This window comes from Cryptomeria japonica, chromosome 10 (genome assembly GCF_030272615.1).
Source record: "Cryptomeria japonica chromosome 10, Sugi_1.0, whole genome shotgun sequence".
Lineage (NCBI taxonomy): Eukaryota > Viridiplantae > Streptophyta > Pinopsida > Cupressales > Cupressaceae > Cryptomeria > Cryptomeria japonica.
In genome coordinates, this window is record NC_081414.1 from 878105426 (window position 1) to 878132498 (window position 27073).

The 27073-nt window shown below is 37.3% G+C and overlaps 1 protein-coding gene across 4 annotated transcripts in view; it reads right to left on the reverse strand.

Annotated features, from left to right (window-relative positions):
- The window catches only part of LOC131028986 (uncharacterized), a 141156-nt gene that overhangs the window by 102150 nt on the left and 11933 nt on the right, over window positions 1-27073 (reverse strand). For all 4 annotated transcript variants that reach the window (XM_057959361.2, XM_057959360.2, XM_057959358.2 and 1 more), the window contains exons 4-5: window positions 7185-7297; window positions 6564-6632 (exon numbers count right to left, since the gene is read on the reverse strand). In XM_057959361.2, coding sequence (XP_057815344.2) covers window positions 6564-6632; window positions 7185-7297 — 182 coding nt within the window. The remainder of the gene's footprint in view (window positions 1-6563; window positions 6633-7184; window positions 7298-27073) is intronic.

Sequence of the window (27073 nt, forward strand, 5' to 3'; positions counted from 1 at the left end):
GAATGCAATGTCCCCAATTTTACATGACAGATTAATTAAATTAATTTTTTATTAAGTCGTCTAAAATTAAAATCAAACATCTTAAGATGACTTAATATTGATTAATTTAATTAATTAATAATAAAGTAACTTTATAAGTCGGCATAAAAGTTTAAGTGACCATTGGGATTGGATGGCTTTATAAGGTGGACATTTTTTAATTATTTAATGCCCATGTGAAAATGTTATTGGGGCCCGACTTATTTCATGCCCAAAGTGAAACATTATATATTTATTGAAAATATTGATTGGGGGAACTATATCAAATGGCTTATTAAGGAAGGTTATATAATTAATTTATGCCATTATGAAAAATGTTTTGAAGACCGACTTTGTGCAAGGGACACGGGCAAGACAAGGATTATTATAAAATTGATTTATATAAAGGGAGCAACTTTGACAATGAAATATTATTACTACATGAAGTAAATCAATGGAAAAAGTGAAGGCAAAATATATATATATAGTCAGGGGTTAAGAAAGAGCATTATTCACAACTTCATATTTATTCTTCACTACTCTGTTGTGAGCTTCGAACCCTGCAGGGAAGCGACTCAGGACAAAACCCCTGGGCTTGGGAGCTGTTGTGACATATTCACACATCGCCCCATTGCAAATGGGGACCCTTGCTTTTTGCTTTCTAGGGTTTGTTTTCTAGGTCTTTTAGGGTTTTGTCTGTTAGCCTTTAGCTTTCGAGTGTCGCCAGGGGGATCACCTGGATAGCAGGTTCTGCTTGAGTTAGGTCAAGTTGGTGAGTGATGAAGTCTGGAATGTCCTAATCCTGAAATTTGGCTAAGTCTGGAATGTCCTGATCCTGAAATTTGGCTAAGTCTGGAATGTCCTGATCCTGAAATTTGACTAAGTCTGGAAAACTAAAGAATCCTCCAAAAACTAGATTTTGCAATATAACTCCTGGAGGTCTAAAACCACTCTCAAACATCCTGAAAGTATATATGGAATATAACTTAAAATATAAACTTATACTTAAATGTTATATTCCATAAAATTATCCTGACGGAGAGTCTAAAAATGTCAAATTTTGCTCCTGACCCTTCCAGAGGGTCCAAAGCGAATTTTGCTCCTGACCCTTCCAAAGGGTCCAGAGCGAAAATCTCCATAAGACATTCTAGTTTGACCCAAACTTAGAACCAACTCGTTCCCGGGCATCTTTGAGGGCAAAACACTTGTTTGGATGGAAAAATGTGAAAATGAAGTCAGGATTTTGGCCAAGATTAGGAATTTCGTTCCTGACCCTTCCAAAGGGTCCAGAGCGAAAATCCTTATACACCTCAATTTATCACTTATCAAGACCAAGTTCCTAGTTTCCAAGGCACGTGTGGAGGTGTTTTTGAATGTTCTTGCCTTGAGAGGGAGTTGGATGATTTCAAAGATCAAGATTTTGCTTAAAAAGTGATTTTCGCTCCTGACCCTTCCAGAGGGTCCAGAGCGAAAATCAACCTAGGATTCATTTCTTGCCTTATTTGACCAAATTTTGATTTGCAAGGCATTTTGAAGGGAAAAGTGGACATGTTTGGACTTTGGAAATGTTTGAAAACCTTGAAAAATGATGGATTCTAGCCTGAAAGAGGAATTTCGCTCCTGACCCTTCCAACGGGTCCAGAGCGAAATTCATCATAAACTTCATTTGCCACCTTGTTTGAGCTTGAAACCTTGTTCCTAACTTGGAAAATGATCTAATTTTGCCTTGTGAAGTGATTTGAAACTTGAACACTGAGCAATTTGGCTTAGAATGCAGATTTCGCTCCTGACCCTTCCAAAGGGTCCAGAGCGAAAATCTTATTTGAGCTTATTTTTCTCTAATTTTGGCTAAATTGTGATGTGCAGGGTCTCTTGGAGTGAAGATTGGACATCATTTAAAGATTTGGAAGCATGCGAAATGAAGATTTTTGGACAAAATGGTGAATTTCGCTCCTGACATGTTTGGACTTTGGAAATGTTTGAAAACCTTGAAAAATGATGGATTCTAGCCTGGAAGAGGAATTTCGCTCCTGACCCTTCCAACGGGTCCAGAGCGAAATTCATCATAAACTTCATTTGTCACCTTGTTTGAGCTTGAAACCTTGTTCCTAACTTGGAAAATGATCTAATTTTGCCTTGTGAAGTGATTTGAAACTTGAACACTGAGCAATTTGGCCTAGAATGCAGATTTCGCTCCTGACCCTTCCAAAGGGTCCAGAGCGAAAATCTTATTTGAGCTTATTTTTCTCTAATTTTGGCTAAATTGTGATGTGCAGGGTCTCTTGGAGTGAAGATTGGACATCATTTAAAGATTTGGAAGCATGCGAAATGAAGATTTTTGGACAAAATGGTGAATTTCGCTCCTGACCCTTCCAAGGGGTCCAAAGCGAAATTCCCAATAGCTCTCAGGTTGCAATGAAAAAGGTCAAAGCATAGGCATGAATGGAAGAAGAATAGCTTGTTTTTGCCTCCTAAAGAAGTTTCAACTTTGAAGAATGAAGGATTTTGCTTAAAACCTAATTTTCGCTCCTGACCCTTCCAGAGGGTCCAGAGCAAAAATCTCTGAGAGGGGTATTTCTTGCCTTGTTTGGTCAAATTGAGAAGTCTAAGGCATCATGAAAGGAAGAATGAGCATATTCAAACCCTTAGGCATGTTTAGAAATCATTGAAAAGTGAAGGAATTGAGCCAAATGGTGAAATTCGCTCCTGACCCTTCCAGAGGGTCCAGGGCGAAAATCCTAAAACCTATCTTTTCCTCCAAAGTTTGAGCAAAGCTAAGCCTAGGCATGGGTTTAAAACGATGTTTGGATTGCCTTGAAGTGAAGTGGGATTGTTAAAAGTGAAAATTTTGAAGCCAAGAAGGAAATTCGCTCCTGACCCTTCCAGAGGGTCCAGAGCGAAGTTTCCAAGTTCTCCCCTTTTCTTGCAAAATTAAGACAAGATCTTGCTATTCATGATTTGGATGGGAGAGAGGCATGATGTTCTTTGCCTTAGAAGTGATTTGAAGTTAAAAGCATTAAGGAATATGCCTAAAACTCAAAATTCGCTCTTGACCCTTCCAGAGGGTCCAGGGCGAAATCATTAGGAAGCTTCATTAAGCATTGATCAAACCTTGATATTCCCTAATTTGCACTAAATTACCCAAACTCAAGACATTTGGGAGGTTGAATTAAATTCGCATTAATTAAGGCATTGGCAATTTAATAAATTAATTTTTAGGCCTTGAAATAATTAAAAAATCCACCTTGGAGGCATTAAAATTAATTTTTACAAAATGAGCGCTCAAAATCATTATTATGCCTTTTTACCCCCTATTTGTCAAGTCGGCCTCAACAAGAATTAGGGTGAGCTCCATATATAAGGAAGGAGTATTGTTTCAAAATTCAAATCATTCATTCATTCCTTCTTATGCGAATTTGAGGAGCACATTAGAGGAGCGAAATCTAGCAGATTGGAGGCAAATTTCTTACTAAGTTGGAGGCTAAATCCCAGAATTTGCTAAATGTTGGAGGCTAAAGAAGGTGAAGCTTTTGAAGGCTAATTGAGGCATAATTCATCCAAAGGAAGACCACAATTCAACCCTTGTCCAGCAAAATCCGGTCTTCTTTCTTCATTTTCCAAGGTTTTATAGTTAGGCTTTCAAAGGAGAAGGTATGAAGAATCATTTTGAAGTTCTTATTCAAGATTTATTTTGATTTCATTGCCATTAATTTGAAAAATTAGAATTCTGGATTTATCATGTCATTTCCAAATTAATATCTTAAATCATTCTCTTGAAAGGTCCTAAATTCTATGCTTTAAGGTTTGATGCTCAAAGACTAACTTTAATCTTTTGTGTAGGAATCAAATGGCGGCACCGGAGTCGGAGGATCAATTACTTGGCAGATCCTCATCAAAGAAGATCAAGCCAGGACAAGGACGACCTCCTCCAGTCCAGCATCAACAAGGACGACCTCCTCCAATCCAGCATCAACAAGGACGACCTTCTCCATCTATCTTCCAGTCCAACATTTGAAGGAAAGCATCACCAAATTGAGCATCAACCAAGTGTTAGACAAGGTGGCATCCTAGTCATCACTCCTCCAGTCGGATTGGTCCACCTCAGCATGTCCAGATTCAATGTACCTGACTCATGGGAGATGGCACAAACTTCGATGTACCTACCCGGGCTATCCATTGGTCGAATATTCCAGAGAAGACATGTGTCCAAATAATGCAATTATTTCATTGGTCAGAATTAAGTTTGTTGTAACAAACCCTAATTAGGGTTTCATTGTAAAATCTTGGCCATTGATCTCAAATTGATCCAAGCCATTGAATGGTATTGAGGGCACTATATAAGCCCCGGCTCTTCATTTGTAAAGGATAGAAAGCTAATAGTTAGTGAATAGTGAGTCAAGAATAGTTAGTCAGGAGTTAGAAGGTGAATAGTTAGAATAGTGAATAAGTCAGTTAATAGTATAGCAATTAGAGTAGAATAGAAAGAGAAGGCAAAAGAATGTTGCCAAGATGTTGTTGTAAAAGGCTTGTAAAACTTCATTGAAGAAATGGTGAAATCTATCGGTCGATCCAACAATTTCCATGGTCTTTATACTTCTCAGTTTTGATTTCATGTTATTAGATGAGTGGAAGAAATGTGTTTGATTAATGGTGAAATTTGTATATCCATACTACTAGTAGTTTGTTGATTGCAGACTTGCCTTGTGTAGTCAACTGGAATCATTCAGCTTGAGCTTAACTTCAATTGTCGCTTCTTCATTGACATTAATCATCATAAAGCTTTCCTCCGAAGATCGCACTAACCTTGTGGAGATGGTCCTGCGATGTCAAAACAAGACTTAGTTAGAATTTCATCAAAGGTCATTCATTGCTCTTACACTCTTAGTGTCAGAATTAGATCCTTTCCTTGCCCTCATCCTTTTTTTCTTTTTACAAAATCTAGTCTAGTGAAACCCTGTGTTCCAGTAATATTCAAAGCAAATCAGACGTTTAGGTCGTCAAGTGTAAGTCCCCTTGTGATTCCAGCAAAATCACATCATACCACTGGTGCTTATCCACACGTAGAGATCCTACAACAAAGAACCTTGAAGTCATCCCGATTGATCCTTTTCGCAACATCTTCAGCATTCGGAGACTTTAATCAAGAGAGGATAAGGTACATTTAGGTATTTTATTCTGTGTTTGGTCGTGTACAAAATACACATCAACAGGAGCTTGGGACGAAATCCCCATGCTATCATATTGAGGAATCCGTTGATATAAGGTTGAAATTGCAGCCGTGGTAATGCTTTGACAGTGAAATCACAAAAGTTAGGGTTGAAAGCAGCTGGGCACATATATTATCAGCTTTGTTTTCAAAGAAGCAACAAAACGACCTTGAAGAAGCTGCGGCCAGCACTGATGGTTGTGGTAGGTGTGAGAAGATAGACGGGCTTGGTACTTTTTTGGGCATTGCATAGGTGTGGCTACAGTATAGAGGTTATTGGCTTAATTTCTGGTTATTATCGGCTACCTAGAAGACAATATTGTGGGAGTATAAGAGAGCCAGCTATCCAGATTTTGTAGAGTCTTTCCAGATTTTATCATTGCAATCTCAGACCTCATACTGTCCACTTCCAGCCTCATTGGACAGCACTTCCAGTTGGTACAAGGGTGGCTAATAATCGGGTATGCAAGGATATGTCTATGACTATGTAATACCATATTTAATGAAATTGTCTGAGTCTGATTTCCGACTGTAATTAGGGCTGTAACTAGTTGTTTCAGACTTGATTTAGTTCAAGACAATGGTCATTTATTGTGTTATATAGTTATCCATGTTTATGCTTCATGGTTCTTGCATTTCTTCATATTATATTGCCAACTGTTTCTATTTAACAAACGTTCAAACTTCACACAAGAACTCAGAAAACAAAAACAGACTTTGCACACAAACTGTTTGACAAAATGCCAATAGGTGAAAACTGAAAAATTTGAGGCAAAAATGGAAGAGGATATTACATAAAATTATCTTGCAGAAGCTCAACATAGATATTCATTCATATAAACAATTCAAACTGCAATCACAACAAACAGCTGTCATGAACAGCCAGAGATTTCTTAACATGGTCAAAGTATAGTACCAAACAGTTAAAGAAAAGCACACAAAAAAAAACAGTAACTGGACAAAAAATGCATTTTACTTGCAAAGAGCAGTTGTGGAGATAGTGCATATTCGGAACTGAATGATAAAAATGATAACATTCAAAGAAGATAGAGGTCACACACACTCATGTCAGAAGAAGCTGGAAATTAAAGAGTAGAATCTTTCCAGAGTACAATGAAAAATAATACAGATATATAAAATAAAAATTGAAAGAAATACTTCACAGAAAATTAATCAATCCCAAAACAATATCAAAACGAAATCTTTTAAAATATTTAGAGTTTTTTATTGTAATTCTTTAAGAAAAAATAAACTAAAATACTGTATTACAGTGTCACCTAGATGAGCATTGCTAGTTTACTAATGAAACAGATGAGAGAAAACCATTAAGAAAAAATACCTGATGATCTGGGCGAGTACCATCAAAAGGGACTTCCAATCGTCGTTGAAGATTTTGTAACCTTTCTTCCTAGGATTTGATCAGAAATTAGCAACTCTCTAATATAATATTTTTATGGGCAGTTGTGACTGTTAATGGCTATTTAATAAACAAATATGAAATAAATCTTGCACTTAAGTTCTCTAGATCCTGAATCTTTCATTTAGTAAAAAAATATAGATAACACAATTCCAGATTTATCAATATTGTCATAAAATATAAAATCATATATGGCATTCATGTCAACCATTACATCATGCGAAAAGGCAAAATCATATCTGATTCATAGTAGATACTTACGATATGAGAAACAAAATGTGCCACCAAACAAAATCAAACTAAAATATTACATAATGAACTACAGAAATTGAAAAAAAGTTACCCGAATGAGTGCAATGGCAACTATAAATTTCATCTAGATCATATCTTTAAGACACCCACATGGTTTAACCTACTTCAGGAACTTACTATATACCTTTTGCTTTCAAGAGATGATTTTGTTGCTTGCATACTATCAAGTTTTACCAATTATAAACTAGTAAAAATTGAAGAGATTTTATCATTTTACTTGTCTTTGCATACCTGAAGAGGACTAAGATTGAGTGCAACAACCTTCTGGTTGTTCCCTTGATGGCCTGTGAGTGTACGGGAAAAAAAACTTCCCAACCATGTTCCTGATCCCAAAACAACATTTGCTGCAGCCACAACCAAAATAACTAGAAATTAAGGCTGCAAATCATGAAACTCAAAATAAGGTTGGATGCTAATTATATGCCTGTAATTGTGGAAGTTAGGAGCATAAGTTCAAAGAACAAAGATGATAACTCTTTACTGCCATATACAGGGTAGCATAAAATATATTCATGATGAATAAAAATATTAACAATGATTAACTTACCTTTCACAATGATTATGGTTTATATTGATTATTATAAAGTTTTCATGTTGTTCCATTTCAATCAGCCATGCTCTCAAAGACTAATTTGTTAATTGTTCTTTCTTGAAGAACAATTTATATAACAAACTTTTTCTCTTGAGATGCTCAATCCTTTAACATTAAATTGCTTCTTTTATTGATGAAAACATACAGAAATCATCAATGATGGGAAGCCTTTGATTGGGTTCCAAGCCACTTTCTACTTCATTTGCTTCTTTCTGACAGAATTTATGTGCTTATACTGGTAGCTACTGTAAGGATTTATGATAATTTCACAGGGGATATTCATACAGCTCAAGGATTATCACACTACGTTAGAGATGCAACTGATGAAATGCACTTTTTGGCATCTATCCTATAATGTTGATGCTCATTTCCTTCCTACATCATCTTATCTTAAGTTCTTTTTCAGATGATGTGATCCTTACAGTCTTACTGACATTAGACAACTAGTGGTGAGTTTTCTTAAAAAAAAATATGGTCTTTAACTTTTTACTTCAACTGAATAAATCCTTTCTAAGCCTCAAGTCTTTCTTCAAAACAAAGTTGATTGTAATCACTACATACTCGGAAGAGTTGGTTCCTTTCCTTTAGTTCTAGAAACTTGGTTTCTCTCCTTGCAAACACCTTCCAAGCTTCTTTCCTTCCTGAAGCTTGGCATTTTTTCCAAAGAGATCTGATTAGATTCTTGGTTAGCAAACCAGTTTTCCAACCCTAATTTTAGTCTAAGATTCATGACAAACACATTTCTTGAGATAGCATGCATCACTAGCTGTGCTTAAGACAGTATTTCTAGCTCTATTTTACTGCATTACCTTTTCACTGAGAAAAACCCTCAGATCTGGGTCTGGTTAGCTCTGGACCAAGGTTTGTGCAGGTACAACCAGGGTACGGAACAAGCCTTTTTTAAATATTATTTTTCTTTTTTGTTATTTCTAGTTATTTGCTAAGTAGTCCATTTGCCCAGTGCAGACCCCAGATTTGGGCCTTGTTCGAATCCAGTGGGATCAAGGTCAATCTGGCTGGGGATTCAGGCAAGGGTGTGTGCTTTTAATTGTGGGTTCACCGTGGGTTAACCGAGCAAATCCATAGTGAACCAAGGCAAACCCACTCAGAACACACACCTTTCTTTTAATTTTTTTTTATTACTGTTGTATATGATGCTCTTCTGTTTGCCCATAACCTAGAAACCCTTCATTCACTCTCCACTGTCACTGGCATAGATCTACTGTGTGTAGGGCATCCTTCCTCAGCCAAGCAGGAACTAATAAAAATCACTGTGCGTCATCATCTGCTGTTGGACAGTTTTCCCCTAATTGATAATAAAAAGCCCAATAATGCATTTTTTATTTTATTATTCATCTAGACAGAATATATTTTATTATTTGTTTGACAAAATACAAGAATTGATAATAAAAGTTGGCAGGAACTAATAAATTGTTAAAGTTTAAATCAATAGGATTTATTCTCTGTTGTTAAATTGTGAAAGGTTTATAATTTATACTATGACTATTATTAAATTGATGATAAGGATTTATCTAAATTACTTATAGTTATTATTTATTAAGGAAAGGCCTTTTCTGGTTTTCCATTTAAAGATGAACTCTTCAAAAAGAGGAGTGCTGAATAGAAGCAATCAACCATGGAGGCATGATAAAGAGTATAAGTTGCAGGTTTTATTGAGCGTTTGCAAGTATGAGCAGCTGCGAATTGAAGATTTGAAGTTATTCCATCAAAAGTTTATCAGTTTTGAGGTTTCATAGCTCCAAATTGTAATAAAAATCCAGTTGAAGGTAATTGTGTGGGAAAAGTTTTACAGCCATTGCAACTGTAACATGAGGCCTTCAGGTCCTCATATGACTGTAATTTCAGTTTTGAAAATTAATGGATGATAATGAAAAGGGTTTCTTGAAATTAGCCCGTGTAATTGAAATGGTTGCAATTGTTCTGAGATAAAGTATTGAGGGAAAGTACCCTTCATATAATTTGATTGATTTTCAGTTGTGAAGGTGAGTAAATGTTGAGGGAGAGTACCCCTTGCGTCACCTTTTCATCAATCTGTCCAAATGTGGGATCTGGTGAGAAAAAGTCAAATAGGTTGTCTTGTGGTAAAGTCTATAAAGAGAGATTTGTTGCCCCTAATGCAATGTCAGCTTATGTCTTCTAGGATCCTTTCCTCTTTGGGAACCTGAAAGACTGATTCTCTTGGGTGCAGTGCCTATTGAAATATCTAGCTAGTATCGGATTCTACTATGCTAAATTTTAATGTTGCCTTTGGCAATTAAAATTTAAGTAATATGTGAGCGATTAGCTATTGTAATTTTAAATTGGGCCCTAAGTCAATGTTATGTAAAGTGTGGCCCCAATTGTACCTTATTTGTAAATTAAAAGGTGGTGCCAAAAGCAAGGAAATAAAATAAAAGATAATATTTATAAGTCGGCCTTATAGGCCCAACCAACTCATGAAAGAGAGATTGAGTCTTGTATATAACAAGACTCAATCTACACATTCAAAAACAAGCATTCCATTGTCATGTGAAATTATCAAGCAATCAAATTCAGTCATACAAGCGATCTACCTCATGCGAACTACCATCTTCAGCGAATATGATGCCTTGCTATCACTAGCGAATTGCTCTCATATAGTGCGAATCTGATCATCATTGTTCAGGCGACTTTGTGCTCAATCCAAGCAGCCATTCTCCTAACTTCAGATCCGAATCTGAACCTGATTTGCAGCAGACTTATGCGAACTTGTGATCATGACTTGCTGAGCAATCTGAGCAAACTTTGATGATCTAATTGCTGGAAGAATCTGTGCGACTGAGAGCAGCAATCAAGTGCACAAATCATACACCATTATGATGGCGAATCCTTGTGCTCAAGTTTAGTAATTAGGGTCTTCATATCAAAGGTTTGACTGGGCATAATTCTGCCCTAGGTTGAGAGCTATATCAGATAAGTAATCTGATCCATGTTGTTATTGTAATCTGCTCATAATAAAAGTTTTGATCTGAGACATTAGTTGCTCGGTTTTTTTCTCCAAGAGGGAGGTTTTCCCAGGGTATATTTGTGTTGTGTGTTCTTCTTTTTGTGCATAGTGTTTTCTGCTCAGTAATTGTTAATCTGATCACTAAAAATTAACAGTGCCCATGCTTCTCATGAACAATCTTTGACTTGTGTTAGCATCTACACCTTTTTAGAAAAGTAATTTTTCATTTTGCATGTTTTAAAAATGCTAAATTTATTATTGATAACATTATGTTCAGTTTTTTGGACTTCATCCAGCTACTTTTGTCATTTATCTTTAACCTTCTCTTCAAGAAAATAGTATCCCAGCTTTTCTAAAGGGTTTTAAATGTATCTTAGACCAAAAAGATCACACAATATTTAGTTAGAAATGCTAGTTTTCAACAAATTTCAGATCTTTCATATGCATAGACCTCTAGGCTTTTAGTTATGTGTTTTTTCCACTGTTTGGTAGATTTCCACTTAATTTATTAGTTGACAAACCAGAACCCATAAATGAGTGCAATTCAAGCAGTGACGTCAGCTCCTAGCAGTAAGTCTCTAACTGAATTTTCTTTATCGAAACCCATAAAGGTAAATTTGCAGCTACATTCTTCATTTTTTTTTAAGAATTAGGTTCCTTAGTTGAATTCTGATCATTTTTCAGATTTGGTACATAAAGTTGATGTAATAGCAGCAGGAGATTTCTTTCTCCCGACTGCTGTCACAACTTTTATTAACATTTTGTTTATTTCCTTATAATCGCTGTGTTAATTCTGCAATTTCTTTATTTTGCTAATCTAATTGTTTTTCCTACGTATATATTGGTTAGCTTAATTTCCTTAACAAATATATTAGTTAGTTCATCTCATTATCAAGGAATGTTGATGATTGTCTATCGGGTTAGTTTATCTTTATCGCACCCCTTGATCTGACAAGTTACCCCGATTGAGGTCATGTCCTTTCACCGCCTTGGTCAGGTATTGTTGATGTGTTTTTCATGCACATGCGAACACAAAATAAAATACCAAGGTATCTTATCCTCTCTTGAACAAAGTTTCCTCGAATGCTGAAGATTTCGCCTAAGGATCAATCAAGGCAACTCCAAGGTTCTAGTATGTAGGTTCTCTACGTGTGGATAAGCTCAATTTGGTCTGATGTGATTATGCTGGAATCACAAGGGGACTTACATTCGAATGCCTGAGCGTCTGATTTGCTGGAACTCAAGTCCTATCTACTCACCGGGATAATAAAGAAATAGCAAAAGGTTGAGGGCTCAAAAAGTCTACTCTAAGACCTAGAATGCGAGAAGATAGATGAACAACTAGGTGGAGTCCTACTGGGTTGGGTCTCACCATCAGGTTGAACAATCTGACACCAACTCAGTGCGATCTTCTAAGGGATGCTTTGAATATATTCAAATAGTTACACCATCAAACACTGATCACTATTCAAGTTAATGCATGAGCAATAGATGTATAATGACTCGAGATTAAGCTCATTCTATGTCAGTTGACCACGCAGGGCACCCTTACAATCAGCAAGAGGCTAGTGGTTTGGACTAGGTGGATTCCACACGAGTGCATTCAGTAACTTCCTTCATTCAATCTAATCATTTACCATCTAAAGTGAAGATTCAACAAGAAAACATGCATATTGCAAAGAAACAACACACTTCACCATAACTTCAATGAAAATGGAGTTTATTTACAATCGAGGCAACAATTTCTTGCCTTCTCCTCCTACTCTATTCTAATTGCTACTTTATTCACTATTCTTCTGCTACTGACTATTAACTATCAACTAACTATTAACCTTTACAAATGAAAAGCCAGAGCTTTATATAGAGAGCTTTATATAGGTAGGTGCCTTGAAGTTTGTGCCATCACTGGTGAGTCAGGGACATTGAATCTGGACATGTTGATGTGGACCTATCTGACTGGAGGAACAGTGACTGGGATGCCACTTTGTCTGGTACTTGCTCGTATCTCTTTTGATACTCAATTTGGTGATGCTAAGAAGCTAACTTTGATTAACTCTTCTGAAACTATCTGCTTCTTCCACATACCCTTGCACTGGCCTTGGTTGATCCTCCTTTGTCCTTGATGCGCTTGATGAATGATGTACCTCTCCTTGACTCTCATGTGTTTGATGAAGCCTCCTTCTTGATTTTGCATTATGGTGATAGGAAATCATGGTCAAGTCACCTTCTTTAGTAACTCACTTCGCCTTTAAGTGTTTGTAAGATCCTTCTTTTGACATCCTATGGTTTCTCCATGTGGTAGAATGAGGTCCTTGAGGATAGCTTGGTCTATTACGTGCAACTCTTTGAACACTTGAAGTCCTCCAACTTGGAAGCACTTTGAGCCTTCCTCCACACATTTGAAGTGTTCTTGATGATGATGAAACTGGAAGAGGTCGCCCTTGTCCTGGCCTGATCTTCCTCCATCTTGATTTTGTTGATCTGCAAAACAAACAAAAGATGATTAAGTATACATAATATATTCATTCTAACATAGCATTTCATACCTTAAATCATCAACAAGAAGGCATTAGGATTAATTTCACTTTGGATCCTCTGGAAGGGTCAGGAGCAAAATGGACAATTATGCTCAAATCCCTCACATTTTCATCATTTCTTTGCCTTGAATTTTACTTATCAAACCTCCTCTTATCAAGATCAAGTCAATTTGTCATCAATTTAGCTTAAAACAAGGTTCTTTTAGTGCATTAGGCAAAATGAAGAGTCTTTCTAGGAATTTCGCTCTGGACCCTTTGAAAGGGTCAGGAGCGAAATTTGCATTCTTAGGCTCAATTCTCATTCAATTTATCTTGGACTTGTCTTTTCCACCCCTAACTTATCATACTCAAGCCAACTTGCTCTCAAAGTGATTTCCACTCAATGCTCTTGGTGAGGAAATAAGTCTTTCCAAGGATTTCGCTCTAGACCCTTTGGAAGGGTCAAGAGCTTAGAAAGAATTTCACTTTGGACCCTTTGGAAGGGTCAGGAGCGAAATTGATGTTTTAGGCTCAAATTTCCCATCATTGACTTCATTTTCAACCTTTCCTCATCAAAAACAAGTGTTCTGCCTTCAAAAATGCTTGGGAATGAATTAGTTCAAAGGTTTGAGCAAGGTATAATGCTTTATGAAGAAATTCGCTCTGGACCCTTTGGAAGGGTCAGGAGCGAATTTGCTCCTTTTGGCTCAATTCACATCCTTTTTCACTTAGCTTTGTCTTAAACTTGATCTTTGATCCTTTTCTCTCCATGATCTTTGCAAATTTGCCCTTACTTTTGCTCAAAATGACAACCATTCAATGACTTTGGTGAAGAATTAAGTCTTTTAGGGAATTTCGCTCTAGACCCTCTGGAAGGATCAGGAGCTTAGATAAATTTCGCTCTGGATCCTTTGGAAGGGTCAGGGGTGAAATTTGCAATTATGCCCAAATTCCTCACATTTAGTGATCATGACCTACTCAAATGCATACCTAAGGGTGCCTCTAAGTTCAATCATCCTCAATTTGAAGCTTTGCAACCTAAGTTTAATGCAAAGAAGGGAGGTCTAAGGAAATTCGCTTTGGACCCTTTGGAAGGGTCAGGAGCAAAATTGATGTTTCCACTCAATTTATCCTTCATTTTACTTATGTTTTGACCTTGGTCCATGCTAGGAAAGCATCCTAAGGGTTTGCTTTGCTCAAATTTGGGATCAAAAGGCAACTATTGACAAGTTCGCTTGTGTACCCTTGGAAGGTACATACCCCTCTAGGAATTTCGCTCTGGACCCTTTGGAAGGGTCAGGAGCGAAATTTCTCTTTTTGGCACAAATTCCTCATAGGACTTCATCTCACTCGGTTGCAACTCACTCGCAAGGCTTGCATGAATCAACCTTGCCTCAATCACGCCAAAGATTTTGACCTAAACAAGGAGATCAAAGGACATTCACTTTGGACCCTTTGGAAGGGTCAGGAGCGAAATTTGCTTCTTGGTCAAATTCCTAACATTTTCATCATCCAATCTTGTTTGAATACGCTCACAAGGCATAAATAGGTCATTCCTCATTCAGTCAAGATGTAGGAGCAAGCCTTTTTGACCTAAGTTAGGAGATCCAAGGAAATTCACTCTGGACCCTTTGGAAGGGTCAGGAGCGAATTTTGCAATAATGCTCAAATTCATGACCTTTTCTCCAAATTTTCATGTCTAAGTTTGTCCAAGGCGTCCCCAAGGGTGGATTCAAGCTAATTTCCCCTCAATTCATGCCTTAAAGTGAAGTTTTGTCCAAAATAGGAGTCAAAGAGAGCTAAGGAGGATTTCGCTCATGTCCCTTTGGAAGGGTCAAGAGCGAATTTTGCATTTGTGCTCAAATTCTTATTCAACTCTCAAGTTTTCAAGTCTAGGCTTGGTCGTTAGGCCTTTTCCAAGGATAAATAGGTCAGTTTCACATCAATCAATGCCTAGAAGTAAAAGAACTTCATCATTCCTCAACTGGACCAATCTCAAACCCTCAAAGGGAAGAATCCTTGAGAACACGTACTCACATACCTCCATTCACTTCCTTAACTCAATGACATAGGCCTCAAAAGGTAAGACTCCTAACATGATACAAAGACTTCCTTAAACTCAATCAGGACCCGACCTTCGAAGCAAGACCCAGGCCTAACCAAGAGGAAGCTTTCAACAAAGACCCTGACCTGGACCACCTACTGACCAATTTGAGCCTAAGCAGACCATCCTATCCTGACGAGCCCTCTGGTGACCCTTCAATGCAAAGACTAATAGCCAAGAACCTAAAAGACTAAGCCAGGAAGACTAACCCTAGAAAGCAAAAAAGCAGGGGTCCCCATTTGCAATGGGGCGATGTGTGAATACGTCACAACAGGTATTTAGTTCCCTAGATCAGGAGCATTAATGGATTGTTGTTGAAGATCATACCGCATATACATCCATATAATACCCGTCGAAGATCATACTGCATATACCCATGTAATACCCGTCGAAGATTCTGGTGTATATATATATACATGTATTGACTGTGAAGATATTGTTGTGCACACTTGCATTATCTGTGAGGAGTTAACATACTCAGATACATCAATTATCATTATCAATATCTTCAGTGACAAGAGATATATTCAAATATAATTTTGAATTAGAACTATAATACCAGAAATATTGTTTTGTACAATATATCAGATATATATATATATATATATATATTCAGATATTTCAGTTATAATTCTGAATTAAAATAGTAATATCAGAGATATTGCTCTGTATCTCTATAATTTTAATTCTGATCCATAAATTTAACATGGTATCAGAGCAAGTCTAACCAAGATCATGATCAGATTTGTTTAAACAACAGAGAATTCATCTACTCTTCTCATCTAAGGGAGTCTATCCAAGTCTCGAAAATGGTGTATGGACTCAAGGTTGAAGATAGACTTGTTGGTGCCTCTAACTTTACCTCTTGGAAGTTTAGAGTCCTAATTGTGTTATAAGAAAACGATATTCTCGAATTTGTGGAGAAAGAAGTTCTCGAGCCTTCTGATGAGACTAAGAAAACACAATGGAGGGAGAATGGCACAAAGGCCAAGAAGATATTAATTGATTCCGTAAAGGATCACCTTGTACCTATTATATCCAAGTTGAAGACGGCCAAAGCTATGTTCGAGACTCTACAAGGCATGTATAAGATAAACAACACCAACAGAGCTCTTGCATTGAGGCAACAACTTCATCACATTAAAATGGCTAAAGGAGAATTTGTCATCTCCTTCTTCATGAAGATCACCGAGTTGAAGGATCAGCTAGGTGCCATAGGAGATGAGGTTGAAAACAGAGACTTGGTTATGTTGGCTTTAAATGGTCTTCCACAATCTTGGGAGCCCTTCATCCAAAGTATTAGTGGAAGATCTAAATTGCCAAAGTTTGATCGCCTTAGAGCAGATTGCATTCAAGAAGAATCCAGGTTGGCAACAAGAGGTATTGGTCATAGCTCTCACAATGAAGACAATTATGCCCTTGCTACTCAAACTTCAAAGAGGAAAAGAAGAGAAAGGAGAAAAGGAAATTTCAAGAGAAATAGAGACAGGAAATCAGATGCTCTTGAATCGAAGAAGAAGAAGAAGGATCTCTCCCATATTTAGTGCTTCAGATGTGACAAGTATGGTCACTATGCTAAAAAATTGTCCAACTAGACCAAAGCATCATGTTTCTACTGCGGATGTGGATGATGTCTCTCCTCTGAAGGAATCAAGAGATAACTCAAGTGGATTTCTATTCACTTCACCTCTCTCTAGCAATGTCCCAACCGACAATAACACTTGGTTGATTGATAGTGGTGCTTCACGTCACATTACAGGATATCGAGAGCATCTTTCTGACTCAGTAGAAAGAGAAACCAACTTGAAAGTGATAATCGGAGATGATGCTCGCTATTTAGTGAAAGGTGCTGGAACCACCTCTCTACATCTACATTCCGGCATCCCTCTTCATTTGAGTGATGTCTTGTTCGTACCAGGTATCAAGAGGAACCTTGTATCAATTTCAGCTTTGGAAGACAAAGGATATCAAGTTACATTCTTAGAAGGGAAAGTTCCTGCTTGGTCGAAGAACTCTAGCATTAAAACAGCTAAGGTGATTGGTGTTCGCCAAGAGAGTCTATATAGACTTTCTACTAGCCCAATTCAAGCATTGATGCATGATTCCACCAATTCGAGTGAGCTATGGCATAGGAGACTTGCTCAACTTCACTTTAGAGCTCTTGCATCCATGGAGAAGATGGTTGTCGGCCTTCCAAAACTCAGTCAGGAAAGAAATGGTACTTGCTGAGGATGTGCAATGGGTAAGAATACTAAGGGTCCTTTTCATAGTAGTGAAAGTAGATCAAAATGTATTCTAGATCTTGTTCATTCTGATTTATGTGGTCCAATGTCTGTGGCATCCTTAAGTGGTTTTTGGTATTATGTAACTTTCATTGATGACTACTCTAGAAAGACTTGGATCTATTTTTCAAGTCTAAGGAATCTGAAGAAGTGCTTGAGAAATTCAAAGAATTTAAGGCTCAAGTAGAAAACTTATCTGGAAAAAGGATCAAGGTTCTAAGATCTGATAATGGAGGAGAATACACCTCTGGAAGCTTTCGTAATTTCTGTATTGAGGCAAGGATTAAGAGGGAGTTTTGTGTTCCTTACAATCCCCAGCAAAACGGAGTTGCAAAAAGGAAAAATAGATCAATAGTTGAGGCAGCCAAAGCTATGATCCATGATCAAGACTTACAAACCTTCCTTTGGGCAGAAGCATCCAGAACTGCAGTGTATGTGTAGAATTGGAGCCCTCATCGAATATTGGAGACTATGACTCCTGAAGAAGCATTTACAGGTGTCAAACCTGAGGTTAGTCATTTGAGAATCTTTGGTTGTCTTGATTATATTCATGTGCCTAAAGATAAGAGATCTAAGTTAGAACCATCTGGCAAGAAAGGAATATTTGTGGGTTACAGTGAATCTTCAAAATCCTACTAGATTTACATTCCAGGACAAAAACAGATAGAGATCAGCAGGGATGTCTCTTTTGAAGAAGATGTTGCATTCAAAAGATCTAAAGGTTCATACATGGAGATAGATAATGAAGACCAGGAGACTCCTCAGGACATGGACATTGATCATATTCCCGAGATTCAGAGAGAGTCTACTGAACCTGAAGAGGCTAGTGATCCAGTTGAGCCTTTGGAACCTACTGATGGTCCAAGAGATATTGCTATAGGTCGAAAGAGACCTCTATGGGCTAGACAAACTATGCAAGATGCAGAAAAGTATGCAGCTCCTAGAGGCACATTCAGAGAAAGCAAGAGACCTGTTGTGATGTTTTCACACATCGCCCCATTGCAAATGGGGACCCCCACTTGTTCGCTTTCTAGGTTAGTTGTCTTAGCTTAGTTGTTGGTTGTTGTCGACTCTTTTCTATTAACCTCTTATTTGTAGTTGCTCAGAAGCTTATCAAGTTTCTCTCTTTAGGACGAAGTGAGGTACAACACTTCCTTTGCCCAGCCAAGGCATAATTACTTCCACTTCTCCCTCCATTCCTTTCCATGCACCCTCACCACCCACTTCCATCCCTTATCCCTCTATCCCTCTTCATCTTTCACCCTACCCCTTCCACTTCCATCCCATTCACTTCTTTCCTTCCAACACTTCCTTTCCCTAGCCAAGGCATAATTACTTCCACTTCTCCCTCCATTCCTTTCCATGCACCCTCACCACCCACTTCCATCCCTTATCCCTCTATCCTTCTTCATCTTTCACCCTGCCCCTTCCACTTCCATCCCATTCACTTCTTTCCTTCCAGCCTCTACATAACCTACCTTATATTTCCTAACTTCCATCTCACATTCTAACATTCTAACCTACCCCTACCACTACCTTAACCTATACCTCCACTACCACTTCCATCTCCCTTATCATCCATCCTCTTTTACCTCACCCTCATCTTCACTACCTATACCTTCACCCTCACCTACACCTACACCTACATCTACATCTACATTTACTCCTACCTCTACCTTCCCATACATTCTCTAGACCTCCCTTTATTTCCTTACCTGCTACCCTTCCCCTTAACCTACCCATCCATCTCATAATTACTTTGCCCAGCCAAGACATAATTACTTCCACTTCTCCCTCCATTCCTATCCATGCACCCTCACCACCCACTTCCATCCCTTATCCCTCTATCATTCTTCATCTTTCACCCTACCCCTTCCACTTCCATCCCATTCACTTCTTTCCTTCCAGCCTCTACATAACCTACCTTATATTTCCTAACTTCCATCTCACATTCTAACCTACCCCTACCACTACCTTTACCTATACCTCCACTACCACTTCCATCTCCCTTATCGTCCATCCCCTTTTACCTCACCCTCATCTTCACCTACCTATACCTTCACTCTCACCTACACCTACACCTACATTTACTCCTACCTCTACCTTCCCATACATTCTCTAGACCTCCCTTTATTTCCTTACCTACTACCCTTCCCCTTAACCTACCCATCCACTACCCACGCTACCTTACCTTTTACCCCCTAATTTCCCTAAGCTTACCTTATATCCCATCCTATCCTAATTTCCCTTACCCCTATCCTATCCTTATTACCCACACCTTGCACCCCTCTCTAACTTACCATCCTTTACCCCTTGTAACTCCCATCTCCCGACACCTTCTTTATTACCTTCCCAAGCTTCCTTTTCATAGCCACTACCCCACCTTACACCTCACTCTACCCACATCCCTTCCACCTTATCCCCTCCGTGGCAGCTCTTTGCCACTTTCCCCCACCTTTATTGCCACAATATCCCCTTCACTATCACACCTTTCCCCTCCCTTTTCACACCCGTGGCATATTTGGGCCCCCACTAGAACTTTAAGATGGAGAATATAAAGCACTCCACTTTAAAATTAATCCAAACTTCCAAAGCTCGTATCTGCTCAAAAAGGATTCACATTGGAGGAAGATTTTAATTATTGATTCGCTTCAAAAGAGAGAAGATTAAATGAGGTGAACTATAAAGGATAAGTTGTGTAAGAGAAGACTCAAGAAGGCTGGTCCCTGATCCAAGAATTTTATCAGATCTCTGGGAAGTAATCAGACCTCATTCACCCTTAATTTAGAGGCAATTTCCAGTTTTTGGTGGATCATTTTTTTTGAGTTTAGACCACAATCATCAGAAATATATATTTTAATTCAAATTGTGTCTCTTTGCAGGTATGGTTGTAAACAAATGAAGAATGGATGTGAGACAAACAAGCCTCCAAAATCTTCCACCTTAAGCCAAATTTGGGCAATTTTGAATGAGTAAAAAAGGTTTCATATCACCAACTTTGTACAAATAAGCCCAAAAGCACCGATCTGCCTAGGATTTGTAAAAGCAACTAAGGATGAATGAAGCTCATAGTACCGACAAGGTTGTATATAAAGGAGCGAAATACCGATCAGTTTGTGCACACTAAAGCCTAAATCCCGCTCAGCTACCTCCTTGTGTGAAGAAGAGTGAAAAAGCAACTAATCTCTGATTTGGATTTGACAAGGTGAAAAGGTACAAATGAACATATAAACATCGATTTGACTTGATAAGGAGAGACAATCGAAATCTGATCAACCCAACCTGCTGGTACAAATGAAGCCTTGAACACTGAATCACTTGTGCAATTCAAGGGTAAAATATCGCCCAAGTGTAGGGATGCAAGCTGGAAGATGAAGTTCGCTGCATGCCACAACAGAGGCTCAAGAAGATGCAAATCAACCTAATATTGTGAGAAGGAGTATCCAAGCAAGAAAGATGAAAGATGAGATTTCCAACTCGCACAGCTGAAAGTTGAAAAACTCAGATTAAATCAAATCTCCAAAAGAGATAAGTATCGAGGTCAAATTCCCAAAGATGAAAGATATCGAATTATTGAGCAAGTGAGATCGAATTGGGACGCACACACTTGGAAGGTTAAATGAGACGAAGTTCAATTCGGACAGACGGAGGTTGGAAATGGCTAAGTATGGAAACCGAACGTCTAAGGATGGGAGTTCTAACCTCTAAGGGTGGAAGTTGGAATAATTAAAATATGAAAATCAAACATCCTAAGATCAAGGTTGAAATATTAAGCATGAAACTCAAAATTCTAAACATAAGAGCTAAAAGCCTAAAACCAATGACAAGACACATTCAAGTTACACGGTTGGAAGTTGAAACGTATAAGGAGATGAAGTTCACTTTTCCAAGATACAAAAATGGAAGTTGAAACGTATAAGGAGATGAAGTTCAGTTTTCCAAGATACAAAAAATGGAAGTTGAAAACAGCCAAAACGGCTAAGTATGGAAATCGAACCTCTAGATGAAAGTTCGAACCTCTATGGATGAAAGTTCGAACCTCTATCGATGGGAGTTGCAAATCACTAAGATTAAACCTCTAGACTTGAGACTACCGAACTTTTAAGGATGAAGGTTAAAATTAAAATCAAACTCCTAAAGGTGCAAGTTAAAAGTTCATTGAAAGGAGGAAAGGGTGGATTCGCTAAATGAAGATGGAAGCATGACACTTTTAAGTCGCAAAGATGTAAGTTGAAATCATTGAACCTTTAAGGATGAAGCTCGAAGTCATTAAGTTAAAAAATTCGAACCTCTAGACATGCAAGTTGGAAGGTGTCATGTCCCCTATTGGATCGTTATATATATACAGAGAGAAAGAGAGAGACCCTAATGAAGAAATTATTATTATTAATTAATATAATAATTACCAATGAATGATTATTTAAAATTCATTAATTAAATATTATTTATGAACATGATTTAAATATTATATATTATCAACATAATTTATGTATTCAATAATAAATAATAATATAATTAAAATACAAAAGAGGAAAAAAAATAATAAAAATAAATATATATATATATAATAATAATAATATAAATAATAATAAAATATAATATAAATGAGTTCAAGATTATTAGTTAAATACAACTCTCAGCTATAATCATTACGTGGGCATGAAGAATAAAAAGAATGTCTCGGATGATCATTATGTGGGCACTATAGTTTGAGACAATTACCTATTCAACACAAAGTCTAGCGCTGAGCAACGGTGGGTCTGCAAGTGATCATGATCGGTGGGAATCCAGATCATACATTGGGCCGTGGAACTCATATTATCACTAACGTTGTAAGTCGGGAATTGAAACAATATTTGCGACTTATGGAAATACGATAGGCTTTGCTTTGTCTTCGACAAGCAAAGTCCAGTCATCGAAATCGGAAATGTTAAGCACCATCTGATCTGAATTATTTTGTCAATTCAGAGGACAATACCCAAAGCAGAATTTGTGATATTGTAAACACATAACAAATCATACAAAATTTCATTTCATTGAAAATATGTAAGAACCATACAAATTTTTTTTTGGCAAAACTCTGTGAAAGAGAGTTGTGTGCCCTTGAATTTATCCCATTTGGGCAAACTCTGTAAAAGAGAGTTGTATGCCTGGAATGTATCCAATTTGGGCAAACTCTGTAAAAGAGAGTTGTATGCCTGGAATGTATCCAATTTGGGCAAACTCTGTAAAAGAGAGTTGTATGCCTGAGCCTGTACAATTTAGGCAATCTTGTGAAGGAGCGTATGCCTATAACTCTGTAACTCCATAACTCTCCAACTCCTTGCAATTGGATTCGAATTGGGCTTATTTATAAGCTTTCAAAGAAGCTGAACAGCCACTACATTTATGTTTACATCGGAAGTCGAAAAGACAATCCAGTATTGAAAGGTTATTACATTTATATGAGAACAAAAATTAATTAAAGATTATAATATTTAATTCTCTGACTTATTTCTGATCACCATCATCCATCAATCATAGTGTTGAGCCACATCAATAATATCATCGCCAATTATATAGTTGTTGATAATCATCAAACTCTGATGTAAAGGAATTCCTTCGCTAAATATTTCTATATGGAGTGATTAACAAGAAACCGTAAATATCTTTGAAAGGGATGCGATTGGAATTAAAGACCAACAAGGGTGCTTAGGATGTAAGACTAATTACATTTGGAGTTAACTAATGACCACCATGTATAGTGCGATATATACAAATTCTTAATCAGTGAAGGCATCGATTAAGGGATATCAATAATCATGTAAGCAATAATCCAATTGATATAGAGATAAAAGACATGACTCTTGGAGTATTAGCTCCCACCATATATAAGCCCATCCATAGTGAATTCGAAAGGGGGGAGGAATACATGGCATAAGCCATTGAATATATGGAATCACCGACACTTACAGATCGGATACCTTGTTTCTCATTCCTTTGTGGACTCGCTCACCGGAGCAAGTAGTCATGACATCTATATGTATATTTACCAGTGAAACATACCAGCATGCCGCCTATCTGACTTGCTATAAGACACGGAGGATAGGAAGGAGATAGAAAGGATAGCTGCGTAGGCAGAGGCAAGAGAAAGGAGGAAGGAGAGGACTTCAGTGGAACTGCGGACTCCCATCTGCAAAAGACAATTACAGTGTGCGGACTTCAACAGCAAGCTGCAATCTGCGTACAGGTAAGAGGTATTAAGAGTCCTAAGGTATATATGTGTGTGGACATGTGTGCCACACACACACATATATATTAACGCATATTAATGAATATATATATTACTAATGTTTACTTATATGTATGTGGCAATAAATATAGGCACCCATGTAGAATATTTATGTATATCTAGGATCAATAAAAAGGATTAAAGAATATGTAAATGTAGACATAAATTATGGAATGGAAATGATAATGAATTGTAAAATGTAATATAAAATATGATTATATGATGGAGGCCATAGGGAGGAAATTCCCTTAGCCTAATGGAGGGATTATGATAATCCCTAGTAGGCAGTATATACTGAATATCTATATGCATATATGTTATGGCTTGGTTGACAAAGTTCATCCAAGAAGAGACGGATCTGGCCGGTCCTCTCTGGTAGACTTGGATGATGAGATGCATCATCCAAGGCAACGAATTGATCATATCTAATGGTCTTCCTTGGTATGGCTTGGGTGTAAGAAATTACATACAAGACAGGAATTGAATTAACCTTCGATTTCCTGGCATGGCTTGGGTGTAAGAAATTACATCCAAGACAGGGATCGAATTAACCTTCGATTTCCTGGTATGGCTTGGGTGTAAGAAATTACATCCAAGACAGGAATCGAATTAACCTTCAATTGCTTGGTATGGCTTGGAACCAAGATGGGTTCCAAGAAGGCGAGCTTCACAGTCGCCTAAGGACATGTCCCAGTACTGCACTCGTATCCTTTTGTATAAAATAAGAATTGAAATTAGTGTTAGTTAAGTAATTGAAGTTTAACTGCAACTAGATTAGATATATATATATATATATATATATATATATATATATATATTTGTTGTATTCTAACAATCTGTTTTGCAGGGCAGTGATCTCTAACTAGTAGGGACATTACAGAAGGTCGATGGATGGAGGTTGATAAGCGATTCAAAACAAGATGACATTTCATTAAGTCGGCCGAGAGGAGAAGTAAAATCGCAAGGGGTTTAATTCAATGCAAGGCGATTTGGATTTTAACAATTTTTAATTTGCTTGCTGAAGTCGGCTTTCAAAGGGAGTTTATAAAAAAATGTGACTTATTAAATGACAACATTTTCTTTCCTAGTGAAGTCGGCTGGAAAAAATATTTGAAGAAATGCGACTTTTGGAAGTTAGAACATGTAAAGGTGAAGAGATGTGTGTTCATTCATTCGTATCTACAATCAAATTCGCATTCACAACCACCAAGAGCAGAGGTAGATCAGATTTTCTCCAAGTTTGATAGGTGAAGATTGCTCCTAAGAAGGACTCGCCAACCTCAATCCAATCAAGTTGCCTTGAATCTGCATCAAAAGAGAACTCAGCGAATTTATTTTAAGAGTTGAAAAATCAAAAGGCCAAACCAAATGCTACGAATCTGCAATCAAAGAGGATACAGCTGGAAAAAGGGATCTTCAAACATCAACTCAAGAAAGGAAGAATCAAAGGGGCTGGTCAAAGACCAAAGCCCAAAGGGTGTTAACTCCGATTTTCTGGGTATAATCAGACTTTTTAGAGTCACAAAATCAGTTTTTGCAATGCAAATTGAATGAACTATCATGCTATTTTCCAGAATTTAACATAGATAATTCTAAGTTCTGATCTGAAAGCATTTGTGTTCACAAAAAGAAATCAGAGCTTGGGAACATTTTTGAAATTAACTTTTAAATTGTCCTTCAAATGTTCTAACTTCGTACTTTGTACATGAACATGTCAGGGGAAGATACACAAAGCAACTTGGAGAAGGCGAAGTGTCATCATAAAAGAGGGTTGAAAGTTAAAGAATAACACAACATCAACACATTTGAGCTAAATCAACAAGGAGATCCACACATTGAAGTCCAACTCAACGTTCCAAGGGATGCACATACTTCACATTGCAACATCAAGGTCATCAACATGATAGAAGATACTTCAAAGATGCACGAAGGAGGATACGCGTCACATGGTTTCCAAAGGATCAAAGTCTACTTTTCAAGACAACAACAAGCTCCAAGTCCAAGGCAAAGTGTTAATGCATGATAGCTTCAGTAAGATAAATGATTGAATGAGAGATAAATGAAGTCTCTCATTCAATCATTTATCATATCGATAACTATGATAAAAACCATCAAGCAATTAATTCATCCTTGATAGCCATTCTACATTTGCATATAAACAACCTATTGATAATCATACTATGTATTTTGCTCATGTTCATCGATCTAATAAATCTTGTATTTAGATGTATATCAATTAACATAAATAATGATGACACCGATTGATATATATCGAATTGCATATATTATATCGGGTTGCATATAACATATCGGGTTGCATATAATCGAGATGCATATCGGGTGGCAATATAAAGGTCACTGATAGTTATCGATGTGTTAGTCTACACCGATAGTTATCGGTTGTCAAGGCTAACACACTGATAACTATCGGTTGTTAGCGTTGAGCAATCACCGATAAACTTCGGTTATAATCCTACTCCACACCGATTGGCATTTACGGTAAAACATGCATTTATTAGTATAAACAAAAAGGCACGATCAAGTAATGTCTTGATCGGTCATGACCGATCAAGGCATTGCTTGACCATGCCCCATTTGTTATATACTTATAGTGAGTGGCATTCGTGAGATAGGACATAGAAAATATTAAATGCTCCTCTCATCTGCCACAAGCAAGAAGATAGTTAGATATATACAATAAGGCAATAATAAATACAACAAAATTAGATAATAGAATATAACTTGCATATTGAATGTAAATTGAACATCATTTACATGGTATCAGAGCTATAGTTAAATCGAACCTGAGGCTGTTCAATTTTACGTAAAATTCAAATCAAGTATATATTCAACATCACAATCCTATCAATGGCTAGCGCTATCAAATTTGAAGACAGACTTGCAAGAGGTGACGACTTCTCCACATGGAAATTCAGAATTCAAATGATACTAAAAGATAACAAAGTAGAATCATTTGTAAAGACTGAATCTAAAGAACCTGAGACTGAACCTGATCAAGCAATTTGGAGAGAAGGAAATGATAATGCTATCAAAATAATAGTTGATGGGGTAAGGAACAATATTATGCCCATTATAGAGAAACACGAATCAGCCTTCAACATGTTCAAAGCACTTGAAGATGCTTTTGAGATATCCAATGCCAGTAGAACCTTGGCTCTAAAAAGAAAGATAAATCATATAACCATGATAAAAGGAGAATCAGTCAATGCCTACTTCATGCGGATATCTACCTTAAAGGATGAACTAGCAACCCTTGGATATGAGATCCAAAGCAAAGAATTAACCCTCATTGCTTTAGATGGGTTGCCTAGTATCTGGGAAACGTTCGTCCAAGGCATCAGTGCAAGG